This window comes from Trichechus manatus, unplaced genomic scaffold (genome assembly GCF_000243295.1).
Source record: "Trichechus manatus latirostris isolate Lorelei unplaced genomic scaffold, TriManLat1.0 scaffold00077, whole genome shotgun sequence".
Taxonomy (NCBI): Eukaryota; Metazoa; Chordata; class Mammalia; order Sirenia; family Trichechidae; genus Trichechus; species Trichechus manatus.
Genome location: NW_004444013.1, coordinates 12,962,233 through 12,979,560, shown reverse-complemented (window position 1 = coordinate 12,979,560; position 17,328 = coordinate 12,962,233). Strand labels below are relative to the sequence as shown.

At 46.9% G+C, this 17,328-nt stretch overlaps 1 protein-coding gene across 1 annotated transcript in view; it reads right to left on the bottom strand.

The window, feature by feature from the left end:
* Positions 1 to 6,515: 6,515 nt before the first annotated feature.
* Positions 6,516 to 17,328, bottom strand: part of MMD2 (monocyte to macrophage differentiation associated 2) — a 31,655-nt gene continuing 20,842 nt past the window's right edge. Inside the window, exons 2-7 of the mRNA XM_004380837.1 lie at positions 17,137 to 17,218; positions 15,449 to 15,609; positions 12,996 to 13,070; positions 10,086 to 10,187; positions 8,729 to 8,798; positions 6,516 to 6,804 (exon numbers count right to left, since the gene is read on the bottom strand). Of these exons, the coding sequence (XP_004380894.1) occupies positions 6,601 to 6,804; positions 8,729 to 8,798; positions 10,086 to 10,187; positions 12,996 to 13,070; positions 15,449 to 15,609; positions 17,137 to 17,218 (694 nt within the window). The 3' untranslated portion in view covers positions 6,516 to 6,600. The remainder of the gene's footprint in view (positions 6,805 to 8,728; positions 8,799 to 10,085; positions 10,188 to 12,995; positions 13,071 to 15,448; positions 15,610 to 17,136; positions 17,219 to 17,328) is intronic.

Here is a 17,328-nt window from a genome sequence, read left to right as displayed (position 1 = left end):
AGCATCCTTGTCCACTAGAGAGTCTGCCTTTGTCAGTCCCCTGAGATGGCTCACTGAGGGCAGAAGCAGAGAACATCTGCATTTCTATCCTTACATCTTTCAAGGCTCAGGCAACACTGATGGAATTCAGGAATTCAGCAGCCAGGAGATGGGGCCAAGAACAGGAGCAGGAAGGCCTTGGGAGGACTTTGCAGAGATGGCCTTTAGCTGCTGCCCCAGATTTCAGCTCTTGGGGTGCAAAACAGCCTGGCGCCATGGGAGAAGGAAGGATATAACACCAGAAGACCATGAGTTAGATTCCAGACCTCGTCCTGCACCAGCCACACGTCCTTGGACAAGTCACTTACTTCTCTGAGCAGCCTCAGTTTCCCCAGGTAATATGGAAACAATACGTTCATCTTGCCAGGTTGTGGGAGAGAAACACGTGTACATGTAAGTGTACACATATTAGCCATTAGACTGATGAAGAGGGCAGTGGATTACAGGAAAGTACGGCAAAAGCAGTTTGCAATCGACTGCTAATCTAAAGATTGCTCATCAAACCCACCCGGCAGCTCCGTGGAAAAAAGGCCTGGCGATCTGCTCCTGTAAAGATTACAGCAAAGAAAACCCTAGGGAGCAGTTCCATTCTGCAACACACAGGGTCATCATGAGTTGGAATTGACTCAATGGAAATGTGTTTGGTTTATGGTTTTTATACGTGGGGTGCAGGCAATGGCATGCTGGCAAACTGAAAAAAAAAAAAAAAAAAAAAAAAACCCTGTTGCTGTCAAGCCAATTCCAACTCATAGCAACTCTATAGGACACAGTAGAACTGCCTTGTAGCATTTCCAAGGAGCAGCTGGTGGATTCAAACTGCCAACCTTTTGTTCAGCAGCTGAGCTCTTAACCACTATGCCACCAGGCTCTACTGGTAAACTAGCTCTCCAAAAATAATTAGTTGTGATTTGTAGCATTTGCCAGTTTCCATGGTGTAAATATTCCCACTGTGGCCAATTCCACACTACCAATGGTTTAACAACTTGCAAAATTCCTGAATACCTAATAGTTGGTCTCCAAGATGCCATAAACAAGCACAGAACAATACCCTCAACTTCTCATCTCACACCAGCAGCAGAGCAGCATTAGATGGGACGAGGTCTCCTCATCACATAAGGCTCATGACTTTGCCTCCAGCAGCGTCCCCTCCACAAACCACACCTTCCTCTCCTACCTACCAGCCAGACTACCTGCAGAACAGGCACACAGCTCCCCCTCCCTCCTTCACATCTCATGTCTCATGCCTGAGTTGACTGTTCTAAACCTCCCAGATTAGCTAGCCCTTGGGCAGCACCCAGGCAGTAGGTCCTCAGATGCCCAGACTCCCCCAGAGGAGGGGGACAGTGACCAATTGTAGGAATGGTCAGTACAGTGGCCGCAAGTAGAATGGCAGCCTCAGCTGGGTGGCACAGACAGCATGAGGCAAGTTTTAACAAACTTCTTAATGTTTTCTAAAGAAAATATGCTAAATATGGGGGAAACTTTATGTCAAAAGATCTTCATCATAGATATATGTATCTATAGCCTAAATTAAAAGAATAGTTTAATAAATTGTGGTACATCCACTCAATGTAGACTTTTAAAATAATGTTTACAAAAGGTTTGAAATAATATGGAAAATACTTCAAAAGTTGTGTTTTTCAAAGTAGGATATAGAACTGTATACAGTAAGAGAAGAAAACAATTAAGTAAAAACTATGTATCATATATTTTGGCAAATAATGAGCCCACATAAATAACGCGCCCACACATAATGCACGTAACACACCTAGGAAAATAATGCATGAGGGCATTGCATGGTTGGAAAAACATGTAACGTGTGCGTTATTTGCGTAAAAATATGGTATATTGATGGGGGAAAACACAGAAAGAAAACCACCAAAAGGTTAACAGTGGTTCTCTGGGGTAGGGAGATGCTGAGTAATATTAATACTATTGCATTGTCTTCTTCCCTTTCTCTTTCATGAGTGCACGTGGAATTTTCCAGAAGTTCCATGATGTACGATATCATAAAAGTCTGAAATCAGTAGCACAAAGGAGGCTCCAGGCGTTAATTACAGAGATTCTCAAAAATGCAAAAACAATGCCATTCTTCTCCCTAAATCTTTTTTGTTTGGAAAAATATCATTATTTGTAATAGAAAAAATATTATTGATGTTAACATGTATGGATTTGTTATCTGTAAATGAGTAAATATTTTAAATAGTCTCAGTTTTCATATTTACTGTGATATTAATAGGTAAGGTCCACATAAATAAAAGTTCTTTGGTGTTCTCAGTAACTTTTCAGACTGTAGAGGAGTGCAGAGAGCAAAAAGACTACTGCTCTACCAGGGCTACCCAATAGAACTTTCTGCAACAATGGGCATGGTCTGTATCTGGTGCTGTCCAAAATGGTAGCCATTAGCCACATGTGGCTATTGAGCACTTAAATGTGGCTAGTGAAAATGAGGAACTGAATTTTTATTTATATGTCATATTAATTGACTTAAATTTCAATAGTCACCTGCAGCTTGTTTTCATGGTTAGTTGCTGACTCATGGTGACCCCATGTGTACAGAGTAGAACTGTGTTTCACTGGGTTTTCAAGGTTGTCACCTTTTAGAAGCAGATCACCAGACCTTTCTTCTGAGGTGCCTATGGGTGGGGTTGAACCATCAATTGTTCAGCTAGTAGTCAAGCACTTAACATTTGTGCCACCCAGAGACTCTCACATGTGGCTAATGGCTATCATATTAGACAGCATGCCTCTAGGCAACCCGTGGTGTTTCTCTGCCCATTTGGGATTCTTTAGTGTTATTTTCCCTACTTTGTGTCTATCAGGTGTGTACGTATGGAGGAGGGTCTCAGCATTGCTCCCGGAAGGAGCTGTGCCCACAACCTTCACCTCTCCCAGGGGAGCTCTCCTCGAACTGGTGAGGGGTCTCCCATGCCAGCTGAAGCCAGCCCAGCCCACCAGCTCAGGCTTTGTGCTCATCCCTGGTGTCCACAGTGGGGAGAGCACAGACTGAAGTCCACTTACAATTGGCCGATTAGAGACCATCAGTTTGCTTTACAGCTGTTGTGGGTTGAATTGTGTCCCTCCAAGGGATATGTTCAAGTCCTACCTCCCGATACCTGTGAATGTGACCTTGTTTGGAAATAGTCTTTGCAGATATAATCAAGTTAAGATGAGGTTTCTGGATTCAGGTGGGCCCTAAATCCAATGACTGGTGTTCTTATATGACGAGGGAAATTTGGACACAGACACACAGAGAAGAATGCCACGTGAAGACACAGAAAGACACAGAGGAAAGACAGCCATATGAAGTAAGAGGCACCGATTGGAGTGATGCTGCCACAAGCCAAGGAACACTCGGCCACCAGAAGCTGGAAGAGGCAAGGAAAGATCCTCCTGTAGAACCTTTGGAGGGAGCACGGCCCTGCCAATACCTTGATTTCGGACTTTTGGCCTCCTGAACTGAGAGACAATACATTTCGGTTATTTTAAGCCACCAAGTTTGTGGTACTTAGTTACAGCAGCCCGGCTGGCCAGATGACAGCTCAGAGAGGAGAAGTGATCTGCCCAAAGTCACACAACAAGCAGGAAGCAAAGAAGCAGGACCAGATCTTCTGGTCTCTACCCCCACCCCTGAGACTTCTCCACGTTGCCCCAAAGCCTCTTGCCTCTGCACCATCCAAGCCTGGACATATGGAAACAGGGACTAAGGAGCCACATGCACAGACAGTTGTGTGCTCCCACATGCCCCGTGCATGTGGAGAATGAGGACCCAGACCAGGGGGATGCCAGGTAGGCCATTAGAATAGCTATGTGACCTATAGTGCCAGGTTTGGGGAGGGGGCGGCACTGGGGTGGGCACACCGGGCCACAGCATTATACACGGAGCAGGGGCAGCAGTCCCCTGCAAAGACAAGAAAGAGGTGTGGGCAGAAAGAGCACTGACTGGACCGGGAGTCAGGCTGACCTGAGTTCAAGCTCCAGCCCTGACCAACTCTATGCCCTATGCATGTCACTCAACTGCTCTCTTCCTCCACCTTCTGGTCTATAAAGGGAGCTTGTGAGTTTGCTGTCCCACCCCTTCCAGCTCCAAAGCTCTGGCAGACATGGGACCTTACACTCAGATTCACACTCTCCAGCTTGGTACCAGCAGTTACCATTTGCTGTCAAGTTGACTCCAACTTATGGCAACTCCATGTGTGTCAGAGTAGACTTGTGCTCCATTGGGTTCTCAGTGGCTGATTTTTTGGAAGTAGATCACCAGGCCTTTCTTACAAGGCACCTCTGGGTGGACTCAAACCACCAACTTTGCAGTTAGCTGCCAAGTACATGAACTGATTGCACCCTTGATACATCAAACCTCAAGTAAGGCAACCAGAGAGGCCAAGGAGACTGGGATGTGTGGATTCCTGCTGGCCAGCTGTGCACAGCCGGGATCTTTCAGAGGGACCGAAGTCTCAAAAGGTGGGGAGGCACTAAGGGGTAGTAAGCTATCCTGAGGAGGGTCCAAGAAGATCGAATACCCAGGAGAAGGGGGGCAGAGGGAGGTGCAGATTTTAGACTTGGGAGCTCAGCAGAGACTACAAGGTCATGAAAGAAGTCCCATGTCAAGGTTCCAAACACCCAGGGTCCCAAAGGCCCTGGCAATAGTAACTTCGTCCCTCTCAGCATCTCAATGGTGGGGTTTTTACTGCAGCCTAGCATGGTGCCATCCTTTGAGAGGTCTCAAGAAGCAGCCCCAGGAGCCAACATGACCCCTCCCCTGTTGCTGGTCAGTTGTTGACCCTGCCTCAGGCCCAGCTACAGGTCAAGTCATGGTGCCCCTGCCCCAATTCAGAGCAAGAACCACCACCACCACCACCACAACCCCCCACCCCCCACCCCCCGCAGCCTCCTTCCTCCCGTATAGAGCTTCCCCTCCCCCTCAGACCTCCAACCCTGACCCCTACTGATGGGAAACACTTGGTGAGCTCCATGGAGTAGGCTTACAAAAGGCAGGCCACTTCTGGGGATTGGGAATGCCTGTGTACGTACACAGACACACACACACACACAAACACACACACACACACCCCTATCCCCAAAGCATCTCCCAGCTCAGAGCCCATCTGTCTGAGGAATGTGTCAAGAGAATGTAATACTGGCTTGGACACATGGGGTTCCAGATGCCGGAATACCCTGGAATGTATAAGAGCTAAGCATAAGGCATCTCTTTGTCCACCTCACTTTGGGTGGGAGTCATAAAACAAGGTCTGTCTGACTCAAGACAGATTCTCCATCCAGAGATTCTGAGATTCTAAGTCAGGTCCCAGAGCCAGGCCTGCTGCTTCCCTCCCCATTAAGTGCCCACATGGCATTTTACAGAGGCTGAGCCCAGCCTGGGAAGCCGAGCTCCCTCCTCACCAGAGCCTTATTGTTGGGCTACTGGGGACTGCCAGGATGGGAAGGATACTCTGCTCTGATCCATATTCAAATGTGGCTGAGGTCATCCCTCCTCCTGCCAGAGGGGCCCTGATTGTTAAATCAAGTGGCCTCTGAGAACTGCTGATTGGCCCCAAGAGAAAATCAGAATGTTGGCATCGCCACCTCTAAATATGGAACAAGTGAGCACATTCCCAGGGACCTTCTTGTCCCCTCTTAGGAATGTTGTCAATGATTTCTCTGGATTTTGTGGGATGAGAAGAAATGGCCCAGTAGCAGCTTCCCCATCCCCAACTGCTCACTTCTCCCCTGTACTGACAACCAGCTACAGTGGAGCAGAACCACAGGATTTGCTGGGAGTGGGCACTGTGGTCTTCTTCTCCAAACCTCCCCACTCCAAGGGCTTCCCCAAAAGGGAAAAGGGAGAGGGAAGAGAAGGCATTAGTATAGGAAATGAGTGTGGTCCCCTATATGCAGACACTTAACTGGTCTGGTCATGGTCCCACTTCTAAGTCCACCAGGGCAGGAAAGGCAACAATGTTCCATCATGAGAACCGAATTAACTAGTAGTGGTTGCCCAGATCCCTGTGCAGAAAAGAATTCTGAAACCACAGAAGTGATGCTGCACTTGATTGGTAATGTCTGCCACAGTCATGGATATTCCCCAACCCTGATCTACCAGCTGAGTGGCTTTCCCTAAACAGGGGACAATTACCCAGCCAGGACCTTGGTAGCAGAGAAGGGGACCCTGACCAGCCAGGTATAAACAACCTACCAGCCTTGCCGGATTTCTCAGGACCTCAAGAACCAAATATTGGCCCATCAGTCCCCAAGTTGCCAAGACAATGCCTGCTTCCTTTTCTGAAGATGTTCATGTCAGTTGTATTATGAAAGAGTTGTCTAAAATAGAAACAAATTACAGGGTTAATTTCTCTTCAGTAAAAGTGACTGTCTTCTTTCTCACCTGAGGCCGGAAGGACGGTCTGGCCAGCTATCACCAGAAGTAACCTCAGACCCATCAACAGCTCTACCCATGCGAGAGCAGACAGGTGTTGGCACTGTGGTCTGGACTAAAGTTCTCAGAAACACTTTCCATGATGTTCTGCTCCAAGAGCCTAAATGCACCATGGAGTCTGAACCGCTTCATTTGGACACCTTGGCCTGCAAGGTGCTGGGCAGATAGAGGTATCTCCAGATGGCATAGTAGTGGGTACCAGCACCGAATGCCACAAACAGATGCCAGATGGCATGGGCAAAGGGGATCCTTCCATCACTCTTGAAGAACACCATGCCCAAGCAGTAGAAGACCCCTCCAGTCATCAGCTCCCAGATTCCCTCAGTGTTGGGCTGTCGGCAAGAAAAAGGGTGAAGCACATATCAGAGGAGCAGCCCAGCCATCCCACACCACCCAAACTAACCTACACATATAGTAGACGGCGAACCATCCCAGATTCCCAGATAGTGAGTTCCAACACTGGAATAATGCCAGTTCTCCTCAGATTTCTTCTCAATGTAAAGCATTTCTATCAAAACTTCTATCAAAAGTATCTTTGTAGCTTTGTATCTTTTCTAAAAAGTAATACATGTCTGTGGCAAAAAAAAAAAAATTAGAGAAAACAAACAAAAAGTAGTAAGGGAAGAAGTAGTAATCCCATCCTGCAGAGATGACCACTATTAGCATTAGAATGGTTTTTGGGAAAAAGAACTTGAGCCAAAAGGGAGGGAATTAAAGAGTAAGAAGTCTGCCAAGCCTCCTCCAGCTCCCTCCGTCCACTTCCTAAAGGTAATTACCATTAACAGTGTTTTTTGGTACCCTTCCAGAAATTTCCTATACACTTACAATACACAATATGCCCTTCATATATATGGATATATGCATAGGAGATAATCACTTTTAGATAAATGGGCTCATACTATTCTTACCATTCTGCAGTCTGATTTTCTACAAAATAAAGTCTCTTGGAAATTCTTCTACATTTCCTCATATAGACCCACGTTAGCCTTTTGAACAGCTGCATAGTATTTCATTGTACAAATGCTCAATAATTTAATCACTCAGTCCCCAAGAATATTGTCATTGAAAATTAATGATATACTAATAACATTAATAATGTTGTCGGTTGCCGTTGAGTTGGCTCCAATTCATAGCTACCTTATGTATAACAGAATTAAATGTTGACCAGTCCTGCGCAATCTTCATGATCATTGGTATGTCTGAGTCCGAAAGAACATCAAGTTTGGTAAAGTGGAGAACCAATGAAAACTAGGGAAATCCTCAATGAGATGGGTTAACAGAATAGCCACAACAATAGACTCAACAGTATTAATACCTAATATTTACTAGCACTTACTATATGCTAGGCACTGTATCAAGTGCTTTACATAAGTTAGCTACTGTCATCTTCACAACAACCTTATGAGGCAGGTATTACTCTCGGTGACTGTCATGGAAAAACGTCCACAACATTGTGATAACTGAGAAAAGTGTGTTGCAGAACAGTAGTATAGTAAAATCTCATTTTTGTAAAAGGAAACTAAACAAGCCAACATATCCACATATATTTGTATGTAAGTAAAAAACTGACAAAATACACAACAAACTATTAACGGTGGTTGTAGCTGGGGCGTGTAGCTGGGGAGGAGGCTGAAGAATGGTTTCCATCCTTTTATACATTTCCATACTGGACTTACTTTTGCAATGAGGGTGTATTTAAATATACATTTACTATATATAACCAAATGGTCAACAATTACTTTAAAACAAAGATGAGAATGTACAGGGGCAGGGAAACTAGATTAATGGAAAAGGAACAACAAGAATGGAAATAACGAGAATGTTCATGCATTGTAAAGAATGTAACCAACATCACTGAACAACTTGTGTAGAAATTGTTGAATAGGAACCTAAACTGCTATGTAAACCTTCACAATAAAATATTATTTAAAAAAATATGTATATACATTTACTATAGATAAATATATATATGTATTTGAATATACATAATGCATCTTTGATGTATACCACAATATAATAGACCTAGGGACTCCTACTCAAGGTTAGGCAGACAGTAATGGTGGAGAACCCAGGTTGTCTAACTTGAGAGCCCTTGTTATTAACCTGCATGTTCTTCTGCCTCTTGCAGCAAGTCACATTGCCCTTCTGGGCCTCCATTTCCCCACCTGCCAAGGAGAGGGTTAGACTTGCCAGTCTTGAGAGTTAGGGCCCCTCCGGCTAGAAGGTGAGGCCCCACGCTGCATGGGTGGAACTTACCATTGAAAGAATGACCAGGGCGGGGAAAAAGCCCATCACGATGTAGCAGAGCAGCTCCAGGAGTTTGTACCTGGCAGGAAGACACGCCATCTTGGCCTCAGAGCATGCCTCCCCAGGAGGAAGCAGCATTCAGCTCCTCATTTATGAGGAGTGAGAAGAAAGAACCCTGCCCTCTGGCTGGCACTCCGTGGCTCAGATTTTACCCAGCCACACCCTTGTAGGTGCTGACAGAGTGGTGTGAGTCTCTTTTCCTCTCTAAGACTCGGTTTCCACATCTGTGAAATGGCACCCTTGAGCTAGAACAGGGATTGCAAACACTAGGTATAGCATGCATGCCAACACTCCCCACGCTCAAGCCCATGGCAGACGTCACAGCATCTTGGCCTGCAGTGCCCAAGCAGCCACTCTCAATCAATCTGAGCTGGTGCATTGACTGAAGCCTATTTGCCATCCCTTGTCTAAATGATCTCTAAAGGCCCTGTGGGCGCTGAGATTCTAGGAGTCGGTCACTCTCTTTTGCTTCTTTCTCTCTGTTTCTTTCCCACTTAATTATTCCCAGCCCTGTCACTGAGTAGGATAGGGGTGGAGGGAGTGTGACTCTCAAAGCCACTCCCCATTATCTGCTAACATAGGATGGTTAATTGATGTGTCATCTGGGTTGGGCTATGGTGCCCAGTGGTCTTGCCAAACACTAGTCTAGTTGCTGTTCCATAATGTAATGTACTATAACGTAGTGTAATGTAATGATCTTCCGTGATATAATATAATGCAATCATTTTCCATAATGTAATCTAATAATAATGTGATCCATCAATCAGTTCAAAAGGGAGTTTCACTAGGGTGTGTTCTGCCTCCAGACTATTAATAGATATTTTGGCAGAATTCTCTCTTCACTCTACACTTTTTCCATCACCTGACCTATGGATCTTGGGACTCAATCCTGCAAGAGTCTCCAGCCTGTCACCTGACCTATGGATTTTGGACTTGCCAGCCCTCTACAATCACATGAACCAATTCCTTGAAGAAAATCTTTCTCTATCCATCCATCCATCCATCCATCCATCCATCCATCCATCCATCCATGTATCTATATCACTTGTCTGTTTCTCTAGAGAACCCTAAGACACACAGCTTAGAGAACAATGGTGGCCTACCTGGCATATAGGTGACACAGGTCTAGGAACCTACAGTGTCTTTTTAGAAAGCTCTTCAGATTGACTCTATGGGCCGTGGGACCTGGTGTCCATCCACAGTCTTGAACATGGGGAGGCCAGGCAGAGCCATCACCCTGGGGTCTCACCCCATGAACTCTCTCCAGGGGTACCCCGCCCACCTGGGGCCCTCAGCCCTGGCTTACCGCTCATGGAAGAAGAAGACATAGATGGTGCCCACAGAGGCCATAATCCAGACCAGCCAGCGCATGTGGGAGGCCCAGGGGCCCAGCTCCCGAAGGTTCAGCCTGAGAGACAGAGCAAGGGCCCAGCCTGAGGGAGGTCCACAGGGACTGAGCCCTCAATGGTTGGCCTATCCCAGGAAAACTGATGCCAGAGAAACCCTGTCCCCTGTGGATCCATTGGTGGGACATGGGTTTTCACAGGAAGATACGTAGAGAGGCAGAAAGAGCACTAGGCAAATTGAAACAATAAACAATTATTAAGGGAAGATTAGCAAAACTGATCATGTGTATGTGTGAAGGGAAAGGGCATCTCCAACAAGGGGGCGTATGAATTGGCAAAGCATGTTTTGAGGGCAATTTGGCAGAATTTATCAAACTTTGAAGTACACACTCCCTGTGTGATGGACTGAATTGCGTCCTCCAAAATAGGTACCGGCGTCCTAACCTCTGTACATGTAAATATGACCCTGTTTGGAACAGGGGTTTGGTTTTGTTATGCTAATGAGGTCATACCAGGGTACTGTGGGTCTTAAACCTAACCCACTGAGTTCTAAAAAGAGCAGATTAGGTACAGAGATATAGTGGGGAGACAGATGCCAAGGAACACCATTGATTGCTAATGATCCCCAGAAACCAGAAAAGAGGCTCATAGAAGGGCAAGACCCTGATTTAGATTTTCAGCCTCTAGGGCTGTAGAAAATAAATTCCTGTTCTTTGAGGCCACTCACTTGTGGTATGTTTTGTTACGGTAGCATCAGGTAACTAAGACACCCTGTGACCCAGTATCAAGTCCATTCCAACTCAGCGATCCTATAGGACAGAGTAGAGCTGCCCCATAGGGTTTCCAAGGCTGTAATCTTTTCAGAAGCAGACTGCCACATCTTTCTCCTGCGGAGCAGCTGGTGGGTTCAAACCACTGACCTTTCGGTTAGCAGATAAGTGCTTAACCACTGCGCCATCAGGACTCCTCTGCTGGTATGTACAGTTGCTCATTGTTTGTGGATTCCATATTTGCTAATCTGCCTGCTCACTAAAATTTATTTGTACCCCAAAATCAATACTAGCGGCCCTTTCATGGTCATTCTCAGACACATGCAGAGAGGCAAAAATTTGAGTCACTGACGAGCACGCTCCCAGCTAAAGCCGAACAACGCAACGTTCTGCCTTCTTGTTTCAACTCTCCTACTGCAAACAAGGGTCCTTTTCAGTTTGTTTTGTAACACATTTTTGCATTTTTATGCTTGTTTGGGTGATTTTGCCCTCTAACACAGTGCTGAAGTGCTGTCGAGCATTCCTAAGCATAAGAAGGCTGTGACGTGCCTTACGGGGAAGACACGTGTGAGAGATAAGCATGAATTACCGTGCTGCTGGCCGTGAGTTCAATGTTAATGAACCAACAGTACGTATATTAAATAAGGTGTCTTTAAACAGAAACAGACATAAAACAAGGGTCTGTATTGATCAGTTGACAAAAACGTTGTGACCAGAGGCTCACAGGAGCCTAACCCTGTATATTTCCTGGGGAAATGGTTCAGCATTTGCTAATTCAGTGTTCACAGCAACTTCATAGAATGTTTTGTGGTTTTGTTGTTAGTTGCCATCAAGTGGGCTCCGACTCAGGGGGACGTCATGCATAACAGAATGAAAAGTTGTCTGGTCCTGTGCCATCTTCATGATCACTGGTATGTTTGAGTCTATTGTTGTGGCTATTGTGTCAATCCATCTCATTGAGGGTTTCCACACATGCGTGTTAGGTGCTGTATTAGTCATCTAGTGCTGCCATAACAGAAGTACCACAAGCAGATGGTTTTAACGAAGAGAGGTTTATCTCCTCACAGTCAAAGAAGGTTAAAAGTCCAAATTCAGGGCGTCAGCTCCAGGCGAAGCCTTTTTCTGTCGGCCTTCTTCTCGTCGGTGTTCTCCCGGACTAGGAGCTTCTCCGCGCAGGGACCCCAGTCCAAAGGACGCGCTCTGCTCCCAGCACTGCTTTCTTGATGGTACGAGGTCCCCCTGTCTCACTGCTCACTAATGTCTTTTATATCTCAAGAGATTGCCTCAGGACACAATCTAGTCTTGTAAATTGAGTCCTGCCTTACTAACACAACTGCCACCCATCCTCCCTCATTAACATCATAGAGGCAGGATTGACAACATACAGGAAAATCACACAGTACCAGGAATCATGGCCCAGCCAAATTGACACGTACATTTTTGAGGTGACATAATTCAATCCATGACAGGTGCCGTTGAGTCAGTTGCAACTCATAGCGACCCTACTTACAGCAGAATGAAATGCTGCCCAATCATGCGCCATCCTCACAATCATTGTTATGTTTGAGCCCATTGCTGCAGCCACTATATCAATCTACCTCATTGAGGGTCTTCCTCTTTTTCACCGATCCTTTACTTTACTAATCATGATATCCTTCTCCAGGGACTGGTCCCTCCTGATAACATAACTACCATGAATAATGAGAAGCTACAGTATATGTAAATACATATTTAATATATAGAAATATTTTATGTACGTATATCATATCTACGCATGTTATTTCCTTCTGTATTTATATATATGTGTATATAGCAAAAAGCAAACAAACTCATTGCTGTCAAGTCAATTCTGACTCATGGTGACCCCACGTGTTACAGAGTAGAACTGCCCCATAGGGTTTTCTTGGCTGTAATTTTTATGGAAGCAGATTGCCAGACCTTTCTTTCTTGACACCGCTTGGTAGGTTTGAACTGCAATCTTTAGGTTAGTAGTTGAGTGCAAACTGTTTGTGCCACCCAGGAAAAATAAAATGCATTAAAACAAAGAAAAGAAAGGAGGCGGTCCCCCCTCCCACCCCAGGCGCGGGCAGCAGCACTCACCAGGGTGCATAGGAGGCCGCTATGAAGAAGTAGATGACCATCCGGTCGAACATGTGCAGACAATGCTCCACCATCCTAGGGCAGAAAGGCCAGTGGTTATGGCCCTGGGCAGCAAGGAAGGGCCTGGGAGCCTGGAGTTGGGCCCTGGACGAGCACAGGTTGGGTGGGGCAGGGAAGGGCTCAGAGTCTGTGCCTCCATCCAGGACGGCCCTTGGACCTTGGTGTCCCCATCTATAAGTGACTAAAACCAAAACCCATACCCATTGCCGTCGAGTCAATTCAGACTCCATGGCAACCCCACGTGTGCACAGTAGAACTATGCTCTATAGGATTTTCAATGGCTGATTTTCAGAACTAGATCACCAGGCCTTTCTTCTGAGGCTCCTCTGAGTGGACTTGAACCTCCAACCTTTTGGTTAGTAGCCAAGAGTGTTAACTGTTTGTATCCCTCAGAGACCTTTGTAAGTGATTGCTGTTAGCTGCTGAGTCAGTTCTGACTCATGGAGACCCTATGTGTTACAGAGTAGAACTGTGCTCCATAGGGTTTTCTTGGCTGTAATCTTAATGGACGTAGATTGCCGGGCCTTTCTTCCAAGGCTCCTCTGGTTGGACTCAAACCTCCAACCTGTGGGATAGCAGCCAAGACATCTTTGAAAGCAACTAGAGCCATGGTTTTCAGACCAGGCTACCGACCGCCCCAGGGATTGTTCAGAGATGCCGCAGGGTGTCACTGAAAGCCCCCTTTACCCCTCAAGGTAAAGATCTGACTTCCCTCTCCCACTTTAATCACAGCAGCTCTGTTTTTCTGTTTTATATTCTGGGCTTTTTACACAATTTCAAATGAACTAAAAATTCTGTGGCTAAAAAAAAGTGCAAAACTGCTGAACGATGTGCTTCTCAAAGACCCTCCTGGTTCTGACATTCGATGTCACAATAGCTTAGTGGTTCAGGGTCCAGGTTATGGAGCCAGAAGGCATGGGTTTGAATCCCAGCTCCAGCACTGAGGGGCTGTTATGGGTTGAATTGTGTCCCCCAAAAAGATATGTTAAAGTCCTAACCCCCGTACCTGTGAATGTGAACGTATTTGGAAATAGGTTCTTTGCAGATATAATTAGTTAACACAACGTCATACTGGAATAGGATGGTTCCTAATCCAATGTGACTGGTGCTCTTATAAAAGAAGAGAAGAGACACAGATGGATATAGAGAGAAAACAGCCATGTGAGGATGGAGGCAGAGATTGGAGTGATGCAGCCACAAGCCAAGGAATGCCTGGCGCTACCAGAAGCTGGAAGAGACAAGGAAAGATGCTCCCCTAGAGCCTTCAGAGGGAGCATGGCCCTGCCAACGCCTGGATTTTGGATTTCTGGACTCCAGAACTGTGAGAGAATAAATTTCTGTTGCTTTAAATCACTGAGTTTGTGGTACTTTGTTATAGCAAACTCATTGCCATTGAGTCAATTTCGACTCATAGTAATCCTATAGGACAGAGTAGAACTGCCCCACAGGGTTTCCAAGGAGCAGCTGGTGGATTCAAATGGCTGACTTTTTGGTTAGCAGCTGAGCTCTTAACCACTGCGCCACCAGGGCTCCTTTGCTATAGCAGCCACAGGAAGCTAATACTGTGGGGCTCAAGGAGGCCTGGGTGAGTAGGGAAAGAACAGGGATGGGAAGGGGATAGAATTCAGCAGAGTCAAGGGGCTTCTGGAGGCAGACGAGGGAGCACCAGGCAGGGGGACGAGTGCCTACTGCTCAGGCCAGCGGTGTCCCCTCGCTTAACGAGAAGCCTTGGACAATACCAGCTAGGACCTTCAGCAAGGCCTAGCATCACTCTGAGCCTCAATGTCATCCTCTATAAAATAGGGAAACCAACACCCACACTGCAGAATTATTGAAAAGATTAGGGAAGAAGCTCTGTAAAGTGTCTGGAACCTACTGGGCACCCAGAAAGGAGCAATTATGATGATCACCCCTCATAACAACCAGAGGAGCTAGGTTTTTGATCTTGTGGTTCGCTCATAAACCAAACCAAACCAAACCTGTTGTCACTGAGTCGATTCCGACTCCTGGTAGCCCCATGTGTTACAGAGCAGAAGTATGGTCCTTAGGGTTTCCTTGGCTATAATCCTTACGGAAGCAGACCCCCAGGCCTTTTTTCTGTGGTACCACTGGGTGGGTTCGAACCACCAACCTTTCAATGAGTAGTCAAGTGCAAACTGTTTATGCCACCAAGGGAACTTAGTTCACTTCTACAGGTGCAGGGCTCTGCCCAGGTGAGACTCACCCCAGCCTACCCCAGGCAGGGGATTGCTCCTCTCCCAAAGACAGCACAAGGTCATCCTACCCTCATCCCCTCTGTGCCCAGCTGAGCCTGTCCTCATCCCAAGGCCTACTGTGGTCCCCAGTCCCCTCCACCCAGCAAGTTCCCCTCCCGTGGGCTGTGCAGGAGGTACCTGAGGTGGCTCTTCTTCCAAGAGATGGTGTGGAACACAGTAGACACCACAAAGAGGCCACAGAGGCCAAAGCCGTAGATCCAGGCAGAAATGGTTTCCCAGTCATCATCTGACAGGAAGTAGAGGTTGGAGCTGCCGAGAATGCTGGGAATGATCCAGAACTGGAACAGGAGCGAGGATAGGAGTTACAGGGCCCTAGCCGTGTGTCTGTGTGTGTATGTGTGCGTGCGTGCCATCGAAGGCAAGAATTTTACCACCACTGCCCCCATGGGCACACACTAAAAAACCCGTTGTCATTGAGTCAATTCTGATTCCTGTTGACCCCATGTATTACAGAGTAGAACTGCTCCATAGGATTTTTTTTTTTACTGTGATCTTTACAGAGGCAGATTGCCAGGCCTATCTTTTGTGGTGCCACTGGGTGGGTTCAAAACACCAGCCTTTAGGCTAGTAGTTGATTGCAAACCATTTGCACCAGCCAGGCACACCAACTGCTAATCAGCGCCAACTATTCCTTATTATCTTATCTGCTGCCTATCACTGAAGGCCTGGGCTCACATCCGGGGAGCACACATTAACCCCCAGGGGTCTAAGAGAAGGAGGCAGTGCAGAGAATTAATTCCTTTCAACTCCACCAACACTGTCTGAGCCAGGCATCCCAGGAGCCCACCGCCCACAGGGAGTCTGTGCAAAGCACCCCTCTGCCACGCTGGAGGTCTGGCCCGTACCAAAAACCTGTTGCCATCAAGTTGATTCCGACTTATAGAGACCCTATAGGACAGAGTAGAACTGCCCCATAGGGTTTTCAATGCTGTAAATCTTTATGGAAGCAGATTGCCACATCTTTCTCCAGGGGAGTAGGTGGTGGGTTTGAACCACCAACCTTTTGGTTAGCAGCCAAGTGCTTAACCACTGCACCACCAAGTGCTCATAGAGATCTTGCAGACACCAGGAAATGCTTGCTAAGTGAACAAGAGGATGGACTGGCCCACTCACAGCTAGACACAACGCGAGCTGATGAGAACTGTGTGCCCAGGGACACTGGGTTCAGACCTCACCAACATGTGGGTGGATGGGAAGGCTCGTGGGGAGACATGTAAGCAAGGTTAATGCACTCAGCTGCTCATTGAAAGTTTGGAGGTTCGAGTCAGCCCAGAGATGCCTCAGAAGAAAGGCTTGGCAATCTACTTCCAAAAAAACAGCCATTGAAAATGGAGCACAGTTCTACTCTGACACATGGGGTCGCATGAGTTGGAATCCACTCCACAGCAACTGAGTTGTAAGACTAAGACGGTTTCAGAGATGGGGCTGGGGCAGAAATGGCATGTACTTCAGGCAGAGGGAACAGCATGTGTGAAGGCATGGAGCCTGCCTTCTATTTAGGAAGCAGGGAGCGGTCTGAGTGGCCAGAGCCTGAGTGGCAGCGGGAGGTGGGGCTGTCTTACAGGCTCGGACCTGGCCAAGAGTTTGCCAAAGTGTCTGGATGTAGTGCTATGTACCAGCGAGCCATCCAAGGCTCTTAACAAAAGAGAGACATGCTCAGTGCCACACTCCAATTTACCGAAATGACCTACCCTTGAGATCCCACTCACTCATCTGAGGGCCACTTAGAAGAGGCTGCCTTCCCCACCCACAACTGCAAGTGTCCCCCATCTCCACCCTCAGCACCCGTCCCCTCCCCAACTCACAGCATGGGTGGCACAGTTGGCGGCATGTTCGTACTCCGTGGGCTGGTACCTCTTGTGGGCAGGGACTCTGTGGTTCATGAACCTGGAACGAGAGCAGAATTCCAGGAAGCTCAGCTGGGGAAGACCAGGCCAGCTCCTGCCACAGAATTCCCCGGAGGCTGACGAAACACTCTGTCCTGTAGGGTCGATATG